General features: G+C 44.1%; 1 protein-coding gene across 1 annotated transcript; it reads right to left on the bottom strand.

The window, feature by feature from the left end:
* Positions 1-279: 279 nt before the first annotated feature.
* On the bottom strand, positions 280-21529 carry rgs20 (regulator of G protein signaling 20). The gene is made up of 5 exons (XM_036986799.2): positions 21350-21529; positions 9838-10043; positions 3362-3439; positions 2250-2484; positions 280-2173 (listed from the first exon to the last, which is right to left on the bottom strand). The coding sequence occupies exons 1-5, from the start codon at positions 21410-21412 to the stop codon at positions 1985-1987; spliced, it is 771 nt and encodes a 256-aa protein (XP_036842694.1). The 5' UTR covers positions 21413-21529; the 3' UTR covers positions 280-1984.
* Between the last annotated feature and the right edge of the window lie 454 nt (positions 21530-21983).

The raw sequence follows: 21983 nt of genomic DNA, 5'->3' as shown, positions 1-21983 counted from the left end.
TTGTTAGTCTGGGTAGCTACTGGTTAACTATTTAACTATCTGCATTGACCCTTTTTGCAAACACTTTTTTTTTTACTCATCATATACGCTGCTGTTGTTTATTATCTATCCTGTTGCCTAGTCACTTTATCCCTACCTACATGTACATATCTACCTCGACTACCTCGTACCCCTGCACACTACCCCGTGTATATAGCCTCGTTACTCATTGACTTGGTACTGGTACCCTGTGTATATAGCCAAGTTATCTATCGTTACTTATTGTGTATTTACTATTACTTTTATTATTGTTATCTTTTCTATTATTTTTCTATTTTCTCTCTCTGCATTGTGGGGAAGCATTTCACTGTTAGTCTACACCAGTTTACGAAGCATGTGACGAATATAATTTGATTTGATTATTCCCATAGATTATAATGTAGTAGTGCTCTATGTAGGGGATAGGGAGCCATTTTGGAGGAAATAAATGTATAACGTAGATTTGACTTGGGTCCCAAACTGCACCCTATTGCCTATATAGTTCACTACTTTAGACCAGGGCCCATTAGGCAGTGCACTATATAGTGAATCAAGGGTGTCAATTGGGAGACCCACTTGATTCTCATATGCAGTTTACCCACAATTCCCTTTTGTCTATTTACAAACGCATAAATATATATAATATTGCCCACAAGTAGGCATCATTTGCCCGTCCAAACAATTATACAAATAATAAACAATCATAACACACAATAAAATAACTTGTACACAAATAAAATGTAGATTATTTTTTTCTAAAACTATATATTCCTTTGGAGTGTGTTGATCTGGAGCAGTAATGGTGGTGTGGAGTAGAGCCCTGGGGGGAATGGAGCCTTAAGGGAGCAGAGCCCTGGAGGGAATGGAGCCTTAAGGGAGTAGAGGCCTGGGAGGAATGGAGCCTTAAGGGAGTAGAGCCCTGGGGGGAATGGAGCCTTAAGGGAGTAGAGCCCTGGGGGGAATGGAGCCTTAAGGGAGTAGAGCCCTGGGGGGAATGGAGCCTTAAGGGAGTAGAGCCCTGGGGGGAATGGAGCCTTAAGGGAGTAGAGTCCTGGGGGGAATGGAGCCTTAAGGGAGTAGAGCCGCTGTGGAATAGAGAGCTGGGACCGTAGAGCCTTAGGTGGAGTAGAACCCTCACCCTCAGGGGAGTACAGCCTTCAGAAGAGTAGAACCCTCAGAACAGTAGAGCCCTAGGTGGAGTAGAACCCTCAGGACAGTAGAGACCTAGGTGGAGTAGAACCCTCAGGACAGTAGAGCTCTAGGTAGAGTAGAACCCTAAGGATAGTAGAGACCTAGGTGGAATAGAGCCCTTGGGGAGTAGAGCCCTCGGGAGAGTAGAGCCCTCACCCTCAGAGGAGCTGAGCCCAGTAGAATAGAGCCTTCAGAATAGTATAGCCCTAGGCGAGTAGACTTCTCGGACAGTAAAACCCTGAGTGTCTTTAGTCAGGTGACATCTCTGTAGCGCGGAGCCAGGTCATGGGGACAGCGCTAGGTCAGGTCAGAGGCCCGCTTCACATCCTCTACACTCCTGGAGAGCTACTGGGTGTGCAGGCAGTTATAGCACACCTAATAGCTCTCCAGGAGGAAGGTTGGCCACCCCTTCTCTTCACTAACATTCAAACCAAATGGAAATGAGAAAAGAGAGACGATCCCAGGTTTATTGTCACCTAAGACTCTAGAACAAAGAGTGTTGACTTAGGACTCGGAGACCTACTCTGAGATTGCTGAGTTAGGACTCAGGGGCCTGCTCTGAGAGTGCTGAGTTAGGACTCAGGGGCCTGCTCTGAGAGTGCTGAGTTAGGACTCAGGGGCCTGCTCTGAGAGTGCTGAGTTAAGCCTCGGGGGCCTGCTCTGAGAGTGCTGAGTTAGGACTCGGGGGCCTGCTCTGAGAGTGCTGAGTTAGGACTCAGGGGCCTGCTCTGAGAGTGCTGAGTTAGGACTAAGGGGCCTGCTTGACAGTGCTGAGTTAGGACTCAGGGGCCTGCTCTGAGAGGGAGTTGAGCAGGTTCTTGTAGGCGGGGGAGTTCATGTATCGGGGGTAGGAGTCTCTTTGCATCAGCGTGTAGATCTGCACCTGAGCATCAACGAAGGTCTGGGACGACGGCTCCAACATGTTCTTGTTGATCACCTCCCGAACACGGGAGTCCAGACTCACCTGGGGAAACACAGCATGAAAAGACTAGATACATATAATATCACATGAAGAAGAAGGAGGAGAAGTCTTTACTCACCTCTTTGGGTGAGAGGATGGAGACGTAGTCCTCGTAGATGACCCGTGCCTTCTCCTCAATGGAGGTCTTGTTGGTTTCCTTGGTGAACTCCTCACAAGCCAGCCAGAACAACATGTTCTCCTCACTGAACTCTGTACACAGGAACAACCTAAACGCCACTCGGCCAGCAGCGCACGACATCAGTCGGTCAAACGACTGGGCCCAGGAACGGACCTCCTCCAGAGTGGGAGGGGGGCTGCAGAGAACACATGCCAATCAGAGAAGAACAGCAGGCACCAGGTAAGGCACTAACACACTGGACTTACAGGGGCTGACACCGTTTCACCAACACCAGGCACTAACACACTGGACTTACAGGGGCTGACACCGTTTCACCAACACCAGGTACTAACACACTGGACTTACAGGGGCTGACACCATTTCACCAACACCAGGCACTAACACACTGGACTTACAGGGGCTGACACCATTTCACCAACACCAGGTACTAACACACTGGACTTACAGGGGCTGACACCGTTTCACCAACACCAGGCACTAACACACTGGACTTACAGGGGCTGACACCATTTCACCAACACCAGGCACTAACACACTGGGCTTACAGGGGCTGACACCGTTTCACCAACACCAGGTACTAACACACTGGACTTACAGGGGCTGACACCGTTTCACCAACACCAGGCACTAACACACTGGACTTACAGGGGCTGACACCATTTCACCAACACCAGGTACTAACACACTGGACTTACAGGGGCTGACACCGTTTCACCAACACCAGGCACTAACACACTGGACTTACAGGGGCTGACACCATTTCACCAACACCAGGCACTAACACACTGGGCTTACAGGGGCTGACACCGTTTCACCAACACCAGGTACTAACACACTGGACTTACAGGGGCTGACACCGTTTCACCAACACCAGGTACTAACACACTGGACTTACAGGGGCTGACACCGTTTCACCAACACCAGGCACTAACACACTGCTAGCCATTAAGCCCTTGATCAGTTATCCAATGTACTAATGCAGGACTGGAGGTGAGCAACTCAACAGAACTCATCTTTAACATTCTCTACACAGGAATACTGCTGTGACTAACCTGTCCTCACAGTCGGCCGTTCCCTCAGCCTTGAGGTCGTAGGATGCCCGCCGGTTCCTCTCCTCACGCTCCTCGTTCCTATAGGAGAGAACGATGGGCAACAGGACAGAGCTCAGACGACATCTAGGAGTGAATATATATGATGTACCAGTCAGGAGGTTACACATGTCATCACTGACCCTATCAACCTCATAATGATGCACATCCAATCAACTGTGTGATGATGTACTGTAGGGTGATGTACTGTAGTGTAGTGTATTGTAGGGGGATATACTGTAGGGTGATGTGTAGATGAAGGGTGCTGTGTGGATGAAGGGTGCTGTGTAGATGAAGGGTGCTGTGTAGATGAAGGGTGCTGTGTAGATGATCCTATGTACTGTAGGATGATGTACTGTAGTGTATTGTAGGATGATGTACTGTAGTGTATTGTAGGGGGATGTACATTAGGGTGCTGTGTGATTATTTATTTATTTTTCACCTTTATTTAACCAGGTAGGCAAGTTGAGAACAAGTTCTCATTTACAATTGCGACCTGGCCAAGATAAAGCAAAGCAGTTTGACACATACAACAACACAGAGTTACACATGGAGTAAAACAAACATACAGTCAATAATACAGTAGAAAAATAAGTCTATATACAATGTGAGCAAATGGGGTGAGATAAGGGAGGTAAAGGCAAAAAAAAGGCCATGGTGGCGAAGTAAATACAATATAGCAAGAAAAACACTGGAATGGTAGATTTGCAGTGGAAGAATGTGCAAAGTAGAGAGAAATAATGGGGTGCAAAGGAGCTAAATAAATAAATACAGTAGGGGGAGAGGTAGTTGTTTGGGCTAAATTATAGATGGGCTATGTACAGGTGCAGTAATCTGTGAGATGCTCTGACAGCTGGTGCTTAAAGCTAGTGAGGGAGATAAGTGTTTCCAGTTTCAGAGATTTTTGTAGTTCGTTCCAATCATTGGCAGCAGAGAACTGGAAGGAGAGGCGGCCAAAGGAAGAATTGGTTTTGGGGATGACCAGTGAGATATACCTGCTGGAGCGTGTGCTACGAGTGGGTGCTGCTATGGTGACCAGCGAGCTGAGATAAGGGGGGACTTTACCTAGCAGGGTCTTGTAGATGATCTGGAACCAGTGGGTTTGTCGACGAGTATGAGGCGAGAGCCAGCCAACGAGAGCGTGCAGGTCGCAGCGATGGGTAGTATATGGGGCTTTGGTGACAAAACGGATGGCACTGTGATAGACTGCATCCAATGTATTGAGTAGGGTATTGGAGGCTAATTTGTAAATGACATCGTCGAAGTCGAAGATCGGTAGGTGCATTTAGTTTTACTTGTATTTTAGAGCAATTGGAGGCCACGGAAGGAGAGTTGTATGGCATTGACATTCGTCTGGAGTGTTGTTAATACAGTGTCCAAAGAAGGGCCAGAAGTATACAGAATGGTGTCGTCTGCGTAGAGGTGGATCAGAGACTCACCAGCAGCAAGAGCGACACCATTGATGTATACAGAGAAGAGAGTCGGTCCAAGAATTGAACCCTGAGGCACCCCCATAGAGACAGCCAGAGGCCCGGACAACAGGCCCTCCGATTTGACACACTGAACTCTATCTCTACTCTCTCTAACTAGTTGGTGAACCAGGCGAGGCAATCATTTGAGAAACCAAGGCTATCGAGTCTGCCGATGAGGATGTGGTGATTGACAGTCGAAAGCCTTGGCCAGATCAATGAATACGGCTGCACAGTATTGTCTCTTATCGATGGCAGTTAAGATATCGTTTAGGACCTTGAGGTGTGGCTGAGGTGCACCCATGACCAGCTCTGAAACCAGATTGCATAGGGGAGAAGGTATGGTGGGATTCGAAATGGTCGGTAATCTGTTTGTTGACGACTTGGCTTTCGAAGACCTTAGAAAGGCAGGGTAGGATAGATATAGGTCTGTAGCAGTTTGGGTCAAGAGTGTCCCCCCCTTTGAAGAGGGGGATGACCGCAGCTGTTTTCCAATCTTTGGGAATCTCAGACGACACAAAAGAGAGGTTGAACAGGCTGGTAATAGGGGTTGCAACCATTTCTGCAGATAATTTTAGATTTGTAGGGGTCCATATTTTGCAGCTCTTTCATCAGCTGACTGGATTTGGGAGAAGGAGAAATGGGGAAGGTTTGGGCAAGTTGCTGTGGGGGGTGCAGTCCTGTTAACCGGGGTAGGGGTAGCCAGGTGGAAAGCATGGCCAGCCGTAGAAAAAGGCTTATTGGAATTCTCAATTATAGTGGATTTATCAGTGGTGACAGTGTTTCCTATCCTCAGTGCAGTGGGCAGCTGGGAGGAGGTGTTCTTATTCTCCATGTACTTTACAGTGTCCCAAAACTTTTTTGAATTTGTGTTGCAGGAAAAATCTTTAAAAAGTTAGCCTTGGCTTTTCTAACTGCCTGTGTATATTGGATTCTAGCGTCCCTGAAAAGTTGCATATCACGGGGGCTGTTCGATGCTAATGCAGAACGCCATAGGATGTTTTTGTGCTGGTCAAGGGCAGTCAGGTCTGGAGAGAACCAAGGGCTATATCTGTTCCTGGTTCTACATTTCTTGAATGGAGCATTCTTATGCTTATTGATGATGAACTATAGGGTGATATGTAGATGAACGGTGCTGTACTATAGGGTGATATGTAGATGAATGGTGCTGTGTAGAGTTCTGTACTATAGGGTGATGTGTAGATGAATGGTACTGTACTATAGGGTGATGTGTAGATGAACGGTGCTGTGTAAAGTGCTGTACTATAGGGTGATGTGTAGATGAACAGTGCTGTACTATAGGGTGATGTGTAGGTGAACGGTGCTGTGTAGAGTGCTGTACTATAGGGTGATGTGTAGCTGAATGGTGCTGTGTAGAGTGCTGTACTATAGGGTGATGTGTAGATGAACAGTGATGTACTATAGGGTGATGTGTAGAGTGCTGTACTATAGGGTGATGTGTAGATGAACGGTGCTGTACTATAGGGTGATGTGTAGATGAATGGTGATGTGTAGATGAATGGTGCTGTGTAGAGTGCTGTACTATAGGGTGGTGTGTAGATGAACAGTGCTGTACTATAGGGTGATGTGTAGATGAACAGTGATGTACTGTAGGGTGATGTGTAGAGTGCTGTAATATAGGGTGATGTGTAGATGAACAGTGATGTACTGTTGGGTGATGTGTAGAGTGCTGTACTATAGGGTGATGTGTAGATGAACAGTGATGTACTGTAGGGTGCTGTGTAGAGTGCTGTACTATAGGGTGATGTGTAGATGAACAGTGATGTTCTGTAGGGTGATGTGTAGAGTGCTGTACTATAGGGTGATGTGTAGATGAACGGTGCTGTACTATAGGGTGATGTGTAGATGAATGGTGCTGTGTAGAGTGCTGTACTATAGGGTGATGTGTAGATGAACAGTGATGTACTGTAGGGTGATGTGTAGTGTGCTGTACTATAGGGTGATGTGTAGATGAACAGTGATGTACTGTAGGGTGATGTGTAGAGTGCTGTACTATAGGGTGATGTGTAGATGAACAGTGATGTACTGTAGGGTGATGTGTAGATGAATGGTGCTGTGTAGAGTGCTGTACTATAGGGTGATGTGTAGATGAATGGTGCTGTGTAGAGTGCTGTACTATAGGGTGATGTGTAGATGAACAGTGATGTACTGTAGGGTGATGTGTAGAGTGCTGTACTATAGGGTGATGTGTAGATGAACGGTGCTGTACTATAGGGTGATGTGTAGATGAATGGTGATGTGTAGAGTGCTGTACTATAGGGTGATGTGTAGATGAACAGTGCTGTACTATAGGGTGATGTGTAGATGAACGGTGCTGTGCAGAGTGCTGTACTATAGTGTGATGTCTAGATGAACAGTGCTGTACTATAGGGTGATGTGTAGATGAACAGTGATGTGTAGAGTGCTGTACTATAGGGTGGTGTGTAGATGAACAGTGTTGTACTATAGGGTGATATGTAGATGAACAGTGCTGTACTATAGGGTGATGTGTAGATGAACAGTGATGTACTGAGTGCTGTACTATAGGGTGATGTGTAGAGTGCTGTACTATAGGGTGATGTGTAGATGAACAGTGCTGTACTATAGGGTGATGTGTAGAGTGCTGTACTATAGGGTGATGTGTAGACGAACGGTGCTGTACTGTAGAGTATTGTAGGGGGATGTACTGTAGTGTATTGTAGGGGGATATACTGTAGTGTATTGTAGGGGGATATACTGTAGTGTATTGTAAGGGATGTACTGTAGTGTAGGGGATGTACTGTAGTGTATTGTAGGGGGATGTACTGTAGTGTATTGTAGGGGGATGTACTGTAGGGTGACGTACTGTAGGGTATCTACTGTAGGATGACGTATTGTAGGGTGATCTACTGTAGGATGACGTATTGTAGGGTGACGTACTGTAGGGTGACGTATTGTAGGGTGATCTACTGTAGGGTGACGTACTGTAGGATGACGTATTGTAGGGTGATCTACTGTAGGGTGATGTACTGTAGGATGATGTACTGTGTGATATACTGTAGTACATTAGGGTGCTGTATGATTCCTAATTGTTTACATGTATTTAACTAGGCAAGTCAGTGAAGAACAAATTCTTATTTTCAATGAAGGCCTAGGAACGGTAGGTTAACTGCCTTTTTCAGGGGCAGAAAGACAGATTTCTACCTTGTCAGCTCGGGGATTCGATCTTGCAACCTTTCGGTTACTAGTCCAACGCTCTAACCACTAGGCTAGCTGCCACCCTATAGTACATCACCCTACAGTACATCCCCCTACAATACACTACAGTAAATCACCTTACAGTACATCCCCCTACAGTACATCACCTTACATCTACACAGCACCCTACAGTACAGCACCCTACAGTACAGCACCATACACCTACACAGCACACTACGTCACACAGCACCCTTCATAGCACACTTCATCACACAGCACCCTTCCTCTACACAGCACCCTACAGTACAGCACCCTACATCACACAGCACCCTACAGTACATAAGGGTAGGGTTATGTACTGTAGGGTGCTGTGTGATGTAGGGTGCTGTACTGTAGGGTGATGTACTATAGGGTGCTGTACTGTAGGGGGATGTACTGTAGGGGGATGTACTATAGGGTGATGTACTGCAGGGTGATGTACTGTAGGGTGCTGTACTGTAGGGTGCTGTACTGTAGGGGGATGTACTGTAGGGGGATGTACTGTAGGGTGATGTACTGTAGGGGGATGTTCTGTAGGGTGCTGTACTGTAGGGTGCTGTACTGTAGGGGGATGTACTGTAGGGTGATGTACTGTAGGGTGATGTACTGTAGGATGATGTACTGTAGGATGATGTTCTGTAGGGTGCTGTGTAGCTGTAGGATGATGTACTGTAGGGTGCTGTGTAGATGTAGGGTGGTGTACTGTAGGATGATGTACTGTAGGGTTATGTACTGTAGGGTGCTGTGTAGATGTAGGGTGACGTACTGTAGGGTGCTGTGTAGATGTAGGGTGATGTACTGAAGGCTGGTGTGTGATGTAGGGTGCTGTGTGATGTAGAGTGATATCCTGGAGGGCGTTGTGTGATGTAGGGTGCTGTGTGATGTAGGGTGTTGTGTGATGAATGGTGCTGTGTGATGTAGGGTGCTGTGTGATGAAGGGTGCTCTGTGATGAAGGGTGCTGTGTGATGTAGGGTGCTGTGTGATGAAGGGTGCTGTGTGATGTAGAGTGATATCCTGGAGGGTGTTGTGTGATGTAGGGTGCTGTGTGATGTAGGGTGCTGTGTGATGAATGGTGCTGTGTGATGAAGGGTGCTGTGTGATGAAGGGTGCTGTGTGATGAAGGGTGCTGTGTGATGGATGGTGCTGTGTGATGAATGGTGCTGTGTGATGTAGGGTGCTGTGTGATGTAGGGTGCTGTGTGATGTAGGGTGCTGTGTGATGGAGGGTGCTATGTGATGAATGGTGCTGTGTGGTGAAGGGTGCTGTGTGGTGAAGGGTGCTGTGTGGTGAAGGGTGCTGTGTGATGAATGGTGCTGTGTGGTGAAGGGTGCTGTGTGATGAATGGTGCTGTGTGATGAATGTTGCTGTGTGATGAATGGTGCTGTGTGATGAAGGGTGCTGTGTGATGAATGGTGCTGTGTGATGAAGGGTGCTGTGTGATGAATGGTACTGTACTGAAGGGTGCTGTGTGATGAATGGTGCTGTGTGATGTAGGGTGCTGTGTGATGAAGGGTGCTGTGTGATGAATGGTACTTTACTGAAGGGTGCTATGTGATGAATGGTGCTGTGTGATGTAGGGTGCTGTGTGATGTAGGGTGCTGTGTGGAACAATGCTGGGTGTGTGACACACTACTAGAAGTGCATGACAGAGTTTGCGTCCCAATGGCACCCTATTCCCCATAGGATTTTAATCAAAAGTAGTGCACTATAAAGCAAACCAGGTGCTGTCTGGGATGAATCCATACTGTTCGTACCAGGAACAGCTACAGCAGCAGCACCAGCAGAAGCAACAGGCGTTGTTCCCTCTCTGGTTCACCTGGCTCTGATTCCCCTGGTTCTGGTTCCCCTGGTTCTGGCTCTGGTTAGGGTCCTGCTGGGTCGGTGTCGTGCCACCCGCCATCGACTCCTGCTGCACCGACATCTGACGCTTTCGCATCTCCATACGCTCTGATCCCATGGGCTGGAGGGACACAGAGATACAGAGAGTTACAGCCCATGGGCTGGAGGGACACAGAGATACAGAGAGTTAGAACCCATGGGCTGGAGGGACACAGAGATACAGAGAGTTAGAACCCATGGGCTGGAGGGACACAGAGATACAGAGAGTTAGAACCCATGGGCTGGAGGGACACAGAGATACAGAGGGTTAGAGCCCATGGGCTGGAGGGACACAGAGATACAGAGGGTTAGAGCCCATGGGCTGGAGGGACACAGAGATACAGAGGGTTAGAGCCCATGGGCTGGAGGGACACAGAGATACAGAGAGTTACAGCCCATGGGCTGGAGGGACACAGAGATACAGAGGGTTAGAGCCCATGGGCTGGAGGGACACAGAGATACAGAGGGTTAGAGCCCATGGGCTGGAGGGACATAGAGACACAGAGAGTTAGATCCCATTGGCTGGAAGGACATAGAGACAGAGGGTTAGATCCCATTGGCTGGCGGGACACACATGGTTAGATCCCGTTGGCTGGAGGACAAAGAGACAGAGAGGGTTAGATCCCATTGGCTAGAGGGACACACAGAGGAGTGGGACAGACAGACAGGGCTGATTCTATGGGGCTAAGACAGACAGACAGACAGACAGACAGACAGACAGACAGACAGACAAGGCTGATCCCATGAGGCTGAGGACAGACAGACAGACAGACAGACAAGGCTGATCCCATGGGGCTGAGGACAGACAGACAGACAAGGCTGATCCCATGGGGCTGAGGACAGACAGACAGACAGACAAGGCTGATCCCATGGGGCTGAGGACAGACAGACAGACAAGGCTGATCCCATGGGGCTGAGGACAGACAGACAGACAGACAAGGCTGATCCCATGGGGCTGAGGACAGACAGACAGACAAGGCTGATCCCATGGGGCTGAGGATAGACAGGCAGACAGACAGACAAGGCTGATCCCATGGGGCTGAGGACAGACAGACAGAGGAGGATAATATGCTGCATAATATTGTAATAACAGTCATGTGATGACATGCAAATGAACTAAGACTAGGTTTCTATTATACAGTATTAGTCTTTGAAACAGCATCAGTAATACTACAACCAATCTGGCCTTGCAATATGTGTAACACAAAGCTAGAGCTCCATCAGTGCTCTACTGTATGGTCCTGATAATGTCGCTACAACATCTACGGACGGTTCCTTCATGGTATAGTTTCTGCTATGACACGCTCTGTTGGGACCCTATAGTGGACTCCAACAGTATTGGGACAGTGAGACGTGTTGTTTTGGCCTCCAGCACTTTGAATTTGAAATGATACAATGATTATGAGGATAAAGGGCAGGCTGTCAACTATAATATAGAGGATATTTTCATCCATATTGGGTGAACCGTTTCGAAATTACACAACGTTTTGTACATATTGGCTCCATTTTAGGGGAACAAAAGTATTGGGACAAATTCACTTATGTGTATTAAAGTAGTGAAAAGTTAAGTATTTGGTCCCATATTCATAGCAAATGGTGACTACATCAAGCTTGTGACTCTACACATTTGTTAGATGTATTTGCTGTTTGTTTTGGTTGTGTTTGAGTTTATTTTGTGCCCAATAGAAATTAATGGGAAATACACTGAACTAAAATATAAACGCAACATGTAAAGTATTGGTCCACAGCTCGCAGAAATGTTCCATACGCACAAAGATTATTTATCTCAAATGTTATGCACACAAATGTTAACATCCCTTTCAGTGTACAAAAATACAGTGACAAAATCCCGAGGCCCATTGTGAAATCCATAGATGGTTTTATTTAACCTTTATTTAACCTTGGCAAGTCTGTAAATACGAAATTGTTCTTAACTATGACGGCCTACCCCAGCCAAACCCTCCCCTAACCCGGACGACGCCCTATGGGACTCCCGATCACGGTCGGTTGTGATACAGCCTGGGATCAAACCAGGGTCTGTAGTGACACCTACAGCACTGAGATGCAGGGCCTTAGACTGCTGCGCCACTCGGGAGCTAAATTACAACCTAATAAATGAATTTATATCAATTGACTGATTTCCTAATTTGAACTGTAAAATCAATGAAATTGTTGCATGTTGCATTATATTTTAGCTCAGTATAATTAATTGTAATTCTTTTGTAATTTGTATTGTAAATAAGAGTATAATGTTTCTAAACACTTCTACGTACATTAATGTGAATGCTACCATGGTTACAGGTAATCCTGAATGAATCGTGAATAATGATGAGTGAGGAAGTTACAGATGCACAAATATCATACTCCTAAGACATGCTAACCTCTCACCATTACAATAACAGGAGAGGTTAGCATTTTATATCATACCCCCAAGACATGCTAACCTCTCACCATTACTATAACAGGGGAGGTTAGCATTTTATATCATACCTCCAAGACATGCTAACCTCTCCCCATTACTATAACAGGGGAGGTTAGCATTTTATATCATACCCCCAAGACATGCTATCCTCTCACCATTACTATAACAGGGGAGGTTAGCATTTTATATCATACCCCCAAGACATGCTAACCTCTCACCATTACAATAACAGGGGAGGTTAGCAGTTTATATCACACCCCCAAGACATGCTAACCTCTCACCATTACTATAACAGGAGAGGTTAGCATTTTATATCATACCCCCAAGACATGCTAACCTCTCACCATTACTATAACAGGGGAGGTTAGCATTTTATATCATACCCCCAAGACATGCTAACCTCTCACCATTACAATAACAGGGGAGATTGGCATTTTATATCATTCCCCCAAGACATGCTAACCTCTCACCATTACAAAACAGGGGAGGTTAGCATTTTATATCATACCCCCAAGACATGCTAACCTCTCACCATTACAATAACAGGGGAGGTTAGCATTTTATATCACACCACCAAGACATGCTAACCTCTCACCATTACTATAACAGGGGAGGTTAGCATTTTTTGGGGGGTATGATATTTGTGTGTCTAACTTTCTCACTATCCGTTATCATGGTAGTATTCACATTAATGTAGAAGTGTATAGAAACATATTCTATTCTTATTTACAATAAAAGTGAATCCAAAATGACACAATACATTATTTACCATTAATTTCTATTGGTCACAAAATAATCTAAACAACCTAAACAAACAGCAAATGCATCCAACAAATGTGTAGAGTCACAAGCTTGATGTCATCATTGTGTGCTGGGAATAATGGACCAAATACTCAACTTGAGTCATTGTATCATTTCAAAGCGCTGGAGTACAGAGCCAAAACAACTAAACATGTGTCCCTGTCTCAACCCTTTTGGAGCTCACTGTATATAGACGTGTGTTTCTTTCTAAATCATGTATTGGCCAAAGGTGGTCTCCAATCACGTTTTAGTGATGTGGTCTCCAATCAAGTTTTAGTGATGTGGCCTCCAATCACGTTTTAGTGAGGTGGCCTCCAATCACGTTTTAGTGATGTGGCCTCCAATCACGTTTTAGTGAGGTGGCCTCCAATCACGTTTTAGTGAGGTGGCCTCCAATCACGTTTTAGTGATGTGGCCTCCAATCACGTTTTAGTGATGTGGCCTCCAATCACGTTTTAGTGAGGTGGCCTCCAATCACGTTTTAGTGAGATGGCCTCCAATCACGTTTTAGTGATGTGGCCTCCAATCACGTTTTAGTGATGTGGCCTCCAATCACGTTTTAGTGTTTGGAGGTTTTCACTTTGTCATTATGGGGTATTTTGTATGGATGGGTGAGGGAAAACAAATGTTTAACCCTTTCATGCGTTAGTTCCAAATATCTGTAACGGTCGCGTGAGTTTTTATGCACGTGATGTTAGAACGTTCCTTCCATTCCAGAATGTGATTGTTACTCAACAGTACATTTTATTCATGCTGCCCTCAAACCAAGGCACGCAGCCTGTTTTTATTTATAGGTTGTTTTCAACTTGTCAATTTCAAATTATTTTCGAGCAAGTTTTTTATTTTCTAAGAACAGCTTGAATTGAGGTGGGTTCCGCCTAATTCATTCACTGTCACGACTTTCGCCGAAGTCGGTCCCTCTCCTTGTTCGGGCGGTGTTCGGAGGTTGACGTCACCGACCTTCTAGCCATCACTGATCCATTTTTTGTCTTGTCTTCCTTCACACCTGGTTCCAATCCCAATTCTGATTCCGGATCGCGGTGGAAACATGGGAGGCCGCCCATGTCCACCTTCAGCGCGCCGTACTGCGCCAGAAAGTTGGCGCAGACTGTCACCGCAGTGATGCACCGGGGGACCGGGTCTGGCTCTCGACCCGAAATGTGCCCATCCGCCTGCCCTGTCAGAAGCTGGGTCCGCATTTTGTGGGGCCATTTAAAGTCCTGAGGAGAGTGAACGAGGTATGTTACAGGTTACAGCTTCCCCCCAATTACCATATTAACCCCTCGCTCCATGTGTCTCTCCTCAGGCCGGTGGTGACTGGTCCACTCCAGGAGTCTGAGGTGCGGGAGGTTCCTCCGCCCCCTCTGGACATCGAGGGGGCCCCAGCGTACTCTGTTCGCTCCGTACTGGATACGAGATGTCGGGCGAGGGGCCTTCAGTACCTCGTGGACTGGGAGGTGTATGGTCCGGAGGAGAGATGCTGGGTTCCGGTGGAGGACGTGTTGGATCCTTCTATGCTGCGAGATTTCCACCGTCTCCATCCGGATCGCCCTGCGCTTCGCCCTCCTGGTCATCCCCGAGGTCGGGGGGTACTGTCACGACTTCCGCCAAAGTCGGTGCCTCTCCTTGTTCAAGTGGTGTCCGGAGGTCGACGTCACCGACCTTCTACCCATCACTGATCCATTTTTCATTTTCTATTGGTTTTTCTTGTCTTCCTTCACACCTGGTTCCAATCCCATCAATTACATGTTGTGTATTTAACCCTCTGTTATCCCCTCATGTCAAATCAAATCAAATCAAAGTTTATTTGTCACGTGCGCCGAATACAACAGTGAAATGTTTTCTTACAGGCTCTAACCAATAGTGTGGAAAAAAGGGTCCTTGTCGGAGATTGTTTTATTATATGTGTTGAGGTATGTGTTGGTGTGCAACGGGTTTTGTACCCACTTTTGATATTTTGTATATTTTGGAGGTCTGTCAGCACTGATTAAACGACTCCATTTATAACAAGTTTGTTCTCCTGCGCCTGACTTCCCTGCCACCAACACACAGCTTTTACATTCACATAAAAATACTCATTTTTACTTTTACTTTTGGACCAATTCATTTTTTAGACATTTCTGACCCGAACAAAATTCCCCAAACACTTCCCAATTGTTTGTGCAATTCAAGTCTGCAGACATTTGCTCATCTCCTGTCCTGCACACACTTGTTCACATTTTCCGTCTGTTGCCTGCATCTCAGTCATAGTTGTTTTCATAACAAATAATAACTTTGGAAATGTGTGCGTTTCTATCAAAGTAAGTGTCTTATTACGTTATAATAGTTTCTGCATGTCGTTTCTACTGTAGCATAATATATTTGTGTATATTCCTTATAACCATGGACACGAAAGGTAACGTTACTAATTTCATAACCTTTGTGGTGTATTCAATGCTTAGGTAGCTAGCTACAATGCTAATTGCTTCAGAGAAGTATTAGCATGTGTTGTATTTTGACGCTACCCTGGCCTTATGACTCCCAAGTGGCGCAGCTGTCTAAGACACAGTGTCTCAGTGCTAGAGGTGTCACTACAGACACCCAGCTTCAAATCCAGACTGTGTTTCTATCAAAGTAAGTGCCTTATTACGTTATAATAGTTTCTGTGTGTTATGTTATACCGTTTCTACTGTAGCTCACTGTGTGTATGGAGCATAATATATTTGTGTATATTCCTTATAACCGCGGACAAGCGAGGTAACGTTACTAATTTCATAAGGTCAGTTAGGATCACTACTTTATTTTAAGAATGTGAAATGTCAGAATAATAGTAGAGATAATTATTTATTTAAGCTTTTATTTCTTTCATCACATTCCCAGTGGATCAGAAGTTTACATACACTCAATTAGTATTTGAAAGCATTGCCTTTAAATTGTTTAACTTGGGTCAAAGCTTTCGTGTAGCCTTCCACAAGCTTCCCACAATAAGTTGGGTGAATTTTGGCCCATTCCTCCTGACAGAGCTGGTGTAACTGAGTCAGGTTTGTAGGCCTCCTTGCTCGCACACACTTTTTCAGTTCTGCCCACAAATATTCTATAGGGTTGAGGTCAGGGCTTTGTGATGGCCACTCCAATACCTTGACTTGGTTGTCCTTAAGCCATTTTGCAACAACTATGGAAGTATGTTTGGGGTCATTGTCCATTTGAAAGACTAATTTGCGACTAAGCTTTAAATTCCTGACTGATGCCTTGAGATGTTGCTTCAATATATCCACATAATGGATAATCCACATAATCCACATTTTTTTATGGCGGTTTTGGAGCAGTGGCTTCATCCTTGCTGAGCGGACTTTCAGGTTATGTCGATATAGGACTCATTTTACTGTGGATATAGATACTTTTGTAACTGTTTACTCCAGCATCTTCACAAGGTCCTTTGCTGTGTTTCTGGGATTGATTTGCACCTCATACCTGAGCGGACTTTCAGGTTATGTCGATATAGGACTTGTTTTACTGTGGATATTGATACTTTTGTAACTGTTTACTCCAGCATCTTCACAAGGTCCTTTGCTGTGTTTCTGAGATTGATTTGCACTTTTCGCACCGAAGTACGTTCATCTTTAGGAGACAGAACGTGTCTCCTTCCTGAGCGGAAGGATGGCTGTGTGGTCCCATAGTGTTTATACTTGCATACTATTGTTTGTACAGATGAACGTGGTACCTTCAGGCAATTGGAAATTTCTCCCAAGGATGAACCAGACTTGTGGAGGTCGACAATTTTTTTCTGAGGTCTTGGCTGATTTCTTTTGATTTTCCCATGATGTCAAGCAGAGGCACTGAGTTTGACGGTAGGCCTTGAAATACATCTACAGGTACACCTCCAATGATGACAATTAGCCTATCAGAAGCTTCTAAAGCCATTAAATAATTTTCTGGAATTTTCCAAGCTGTTCAAAGGCATAGTCAACTTTGTGTATGTACATTTCTGACCCACTGGAATTGTGATACAGTGATTTATAAGTGAAATAATCTGTCTGCAAACAATTGTTGGAAAAATTACTTGTGTTATGCACAAAGTAGATGTCCTAACTGACTTGCCAAAACTTTAGTTTGTTAACAATACATTTGTGGAGTGGTTGAAAAACGAGTTTTAATGACTCCAACCTAAGTGTATGTAAACGAGTTTTAATGACTCCAACCTAAGTGGATGTAAACTAGTGTTAATGACTCCAACCTGAGTGGATGTAAACTAGTTTTAATGACTCCAACCTAAGTGTATGTAAACTAGTGTTAATGACTCCAACCTGAGTGTATGTAAACTAGTTTTAATGACTCCAACCTAAGTGGATGTAAACTAGTTTTAATGACTCCAACCTAAGTGGATGTAAACTAGTTTTAATGACTCCAACCTAAGTGTATGTAAACTAGTGTTAATGACTCCAACCTGAGTGGATGTAAACTAGTTTTAATGACTCCAACCTAAGTGGATGTAAACTAGTTTTAATGACTCCAACCTGAGTGTATGTAAACTAGTTTTAATGACTCCAAGCTAAGTGTATGTAAACTAGTTTTAATGACTCCAACCTGAGTGTATGTAAACTAGTTTTAATGACTCCAACCTAAGTGTATGTAAACTAGTTTTAATGACTCCAACCTAAGTGTATGTAAACTAGTTTTAATGACTCCAACCTAAGTGGATGTAAACTAGTTTTAATGACTCCAACCTAAGTGTATGTAAACTAGTGTTAATGACTCCAACCTAAGTGGATGTAAACTAGTTTTAATGACTCCAACCTAAGTGTATGTAAACTAGTTTTAATGACTCCAACCTAAGTGTATGTAAACTTATTTTAATGACTCCAACCTAAGTGGATGTAAACTAGTTTTAATGACTCCAACCTAAGTGTATGTAAACTAGTGTTAATGACTCCAACATGAGTGGATGTAAACTAGTGTTAATGACTCCAACATGAGTGGATGTAAACTTCCGACTTCAACTGTATACGTTGAAAATTCCACATAGAAACTTTACACTTCTTTTTCATCCTATCTTCAATATACTGTATATCGGGTTGTTGAAATTGTTGAATTTTATATTTGATTAGATCTTGTTTCAATGTCATGCCATAAATCTAAATAAAGAGCTATATTGAAATAAAGTAAGAAGCCACAGTATTTTCTGAACAGAGACTCCTAATAGTATATGAGGGGTAATGCACTTCAAAACAAGTCTGCCATCCAGATGCCTATCTCTACAGACCCTGCTTGGCTTTGTAAACAATTGTGTACGTTTCAGCTGAGCTATCATGCCAACACGTTTAGACATTGGTCAGCCTCCAACCTCATTTGTGCGGACTACCTAAATAACATTGAATATTGGAAAGGAACTCCTTTAACTTCTCTTACACAGGCTGTATGAGGTTGGGTTTATGTAGGCTACATTGCCATGTGATTTGCCCAATACCATAATTTCAACGTGACGCTAGATATGCTATCATTCATCCATGGTTGATTCAATCTTTGGAAGCTTATAAGTAGTTATCATTCACCCTATAAATAGGATGCCAAAGATATTAATAATACAATTTCCTTTGGATATTGTCTTGTATATTAAGGATGGTTGGTTGATTTCAAATGTAATCTACAAGTTTTTAAAATGTTGGATTCACGCCTCCATCTCAACCAAAAATCCAAGTTAAAGAATAGGACTACATCAAATCAAACTTTATTTGAAGTGCATTTAAAGTTTGATTTGCGCAACATGATGGTGTTGGGCAAATCAGATGTCAACGTAGCCTACATAAACCCAACCCCAGCTAACAACAAACATTCCCCCAACTTTAGAGTTCCCTTATTAAGAGTCTCTTAAGAGGTTTTCATATGAATGTTCCCGTGATGTGCATGGAATGTTTTCAAGAGACCATTCCCTTAATATGAAGTAGAACTTAGCCAGAACATAGTTACCATGTTCTCAGAACCTACTATATTAATGTTCTAGACATGTTTCATTGGAACGTTGCAAGAACATTGGTGTCCGAAGAAAAAATCTTTACACATCACATTACCGAGCCAATCAAGGCCCTGATTGGTTAACCACTGATCCATTCATAGCTCTCTGTCTGTTGGCAAGGTTAGGGATACACACACACTGTTTTAACATAGTGTTTTTAACATTTCATTTTTAACATATAGTGCTTTTAACATTATTTTTTAAACATAGCGGTTTTAACTTACATATTTGACTTACATGATTACATTGTGGATGTTCATTTATAAAGTAATTATTATTCAGCATGTCCTCACCTGGGATTTGAACTCCCAACATTGGTTCACGGTACTCCGATCTCTGTTTCAGGTATTAGTTCATCTGACTATTCTTATCATTGATTTGATCAAAGGCCCTTTCCTGAAGAAACCCTACCCCCTCCTCCCTAGGTACTTGTGTAGATCTGAAACAACCTGATTGGTGTAATCAATAGGGTGAATGCACTTTGAAGTCAGTCTCAGCTCTGTTAAAAGTACACTCATGGTGATTCAGGAGTATCATTAAAACAGGTTAACATGCCCCACCAACATTAGACAACAATACAGAAAACCATTCAATTGTTGAAATAAGTAAATCAAATCAATGATGAGAGAACAGTCAAATTGACTGCTAACTGACAGACATGGTGGTGGAGCAGGAATATCTGAAAGCTGTAAACCAAGAGGTTGTTTTGAGCTCAGATCCCAGGTGTTGGATAATAATTACTGTATAAATGAACATTCACAATGTAATCAGGTATGTCAAATATGGAAGTTAAAAGCACTGTGTGAGTATCCCTAACCAACAGACAATGTCTAAATGATAACTCCACTGTCTCGAACATAGATGGGTTACAAAGTTAACAGGGTACACAGAGGTAGGCATCTGGGTTAGAGCTGGTCGATATGGACAAAAATCCATATTGCATTAAATTGCCTGAATTGATACGGTAAATAGAATGCTTTAGAACACCCTGGACCACTGTTTCTACCCTTGAAACTACTACTACTAATGTGGTGGTTGTAGCCATTCATTGTCCCATTAACAATCACCCATATTAGCAAACTTATTTCATTTTAAACTTCACATGTCTCTAGTATAGGCTTCTTATCATAATGAACAAAATCAGCAAAATGCCTGCGATAAGTGGTCAGTGTGGTCGGTGTTGAAAATGGTTTGTTTATCATCCCGGCTCTAATCTGGATGGTACATTTGTTACCGCTCATATACCAGTAGGAGTCACTGTTCAGACAGGAAATGTAGGACTGTGGCTCCACATTTTATTTCAATATACCACTAATGTTTACTGTGTTTAGGTTCATTGAAACAATCTTTTTTACATTTCTGTGTGAAATTTTCAATGCAATTTTCAATGTATACATAGTTCTGATGATTATGTTGAAATTAGATTGACTTAATCGGGTTGTTACATCAATGTTAATTAAATTGAAGTTTTGCCCCAATTTACAACGCTGGTTGAAATGAGATGAAAATAGCACTGGTTGATGACTTTTTAAAACCAATGTATTTTTTTTACATTGATTCCACGTCACAATACGTTGGCAAAGTGCATTGAAACAACGTTGATTCAGCCAGTATGTGCCCAGTGGGTGGTGTCTGCATGTTCGCTAGTAAAATGGACCCAGACCAGGGAAAATAGGGAGATGGGGGATGATATTTGGATATTTGTAGCATTACCAAACAGCCTCTTTACGATTTGTATGTTGGTTCATTAAGAACTGACATACGAGGAATATCGGTAGGCTGACTTCACCATCACCAGCTGGATGGGGGTGGAGGAGGAGGAAGAGGAGGAGGGGGGGATTCCGTACAGGAAAAAAATCCTGATGTCACTCAATCACAACTCGTATTACAGAATAAAACCTATAGATATCTACATGGCATAGGCTGTTGTGCGAGACGAACACAGAGAACCCGTTGAATAACCATCAGCCCAGAACACAACATCACATCAATAGAAAGTGCCATGATGAAGAGTGAACAGAAAAAGACGCAGTCGTTACGAAGCTTACAGCTCCATCCATCCATCGCCCTCTACCACCACTCGGCACAACCACCGTGACAGACCGTTTTAACCCGCCTAGCCCGCTCTTCTCCCGACCAGACCAGACCAGGACCCATCGGGAAACCAAATACTCACAGTTTCACCATGTATGCCCAGGGAGAAGAGGGAATTCTCTGCCAAGATTACATCCGTCGGCATACGACTTCTTCCACCCGACCGGCTGGGTGCTGTCAGTGCGCATGCGCATTCTGTAGTAGTAGTAGTAGCGGGAGCATAGCTCGGACGGTGGATGTCACAGATTGATCTCACAGCTCTACAGATGGAGACTGCTGCTGCTGTGCAGTATTTTAGATACCGAGGCGGTGCTACCGAGAGAGATGGACTCTCACTGTGGTGGAGGGGGGATTGGGCTAGGGTACTTCTGCTGTCATCTCGAGTCATATCCAATATGATGGACATAGGCCTTCCTTCATGTGTTTAGTAGAGGGACAGTCAAGCATAAGTATGTTCAAGCCAGAAACATAGGCTAGAACCCGACATGATCAGAAAGAAACCACAGTGTTCTCAGTGGATTAATAGGTTCCGATGAGAAGATACACAATTAAAGTCATGCTGCTGTCTATGGTGCTGAAACAGCAAGGCTTGAACAGACAACTGGAGTAACCAGTTAAAAGGTTCACAGTAGCAGTCTGGTTAGAAGGGTTACTATAGTTCCTAACTCTAGGAGTCTGAAACAGGTTCACAGTAGCAGTCAGACTGGTTAGAAGGG

The sequence above is a fragment of the Oncorhynchus mykiss genome, chromosome 8, assembly GCF_057628025.1.
Source record: "Oncorhynchus mykiss isolate SJ-2025 chromosome 8, ASM5762802v1, whole genome shotgun sequence".
NCBI classification, from domain to species: Eukaryota; Metazoa; Chordata; class Actinopteri; order Salmoniformes; family Salmonidae; genus Oncorhynchus; species Oncorhynchus mykiss.
The sequence above is the reverse complement of the archived record's forward strand: the minus strand, read 5'-3'. Positions and strand labels throughout refer to the sequence as shown.

Coding starts and splice junctions, on each gene's coding strand:
- rgs20 (XM_036986799.2), bottom strand. CDS start 21,412: ATGCCGACGGATGTAATCTTGGCAGAGAATTCCCTCTTCTCCCTGGGC. Junction 10,044..21,349: donor TGGGCATACATGGTGAAACT/GTGAGTATTTGG, acceptor GTGTCCCTCCAG/CCCATGGGATCAGAGCGTAT. Junction 2,174..2,249: donor CCATCCTCTCACCCAAAGAG/GTGAGTAAAGAC, acceptor GTGTTTCCCCAG/GTGAGTCTGGACTCCCGTGT.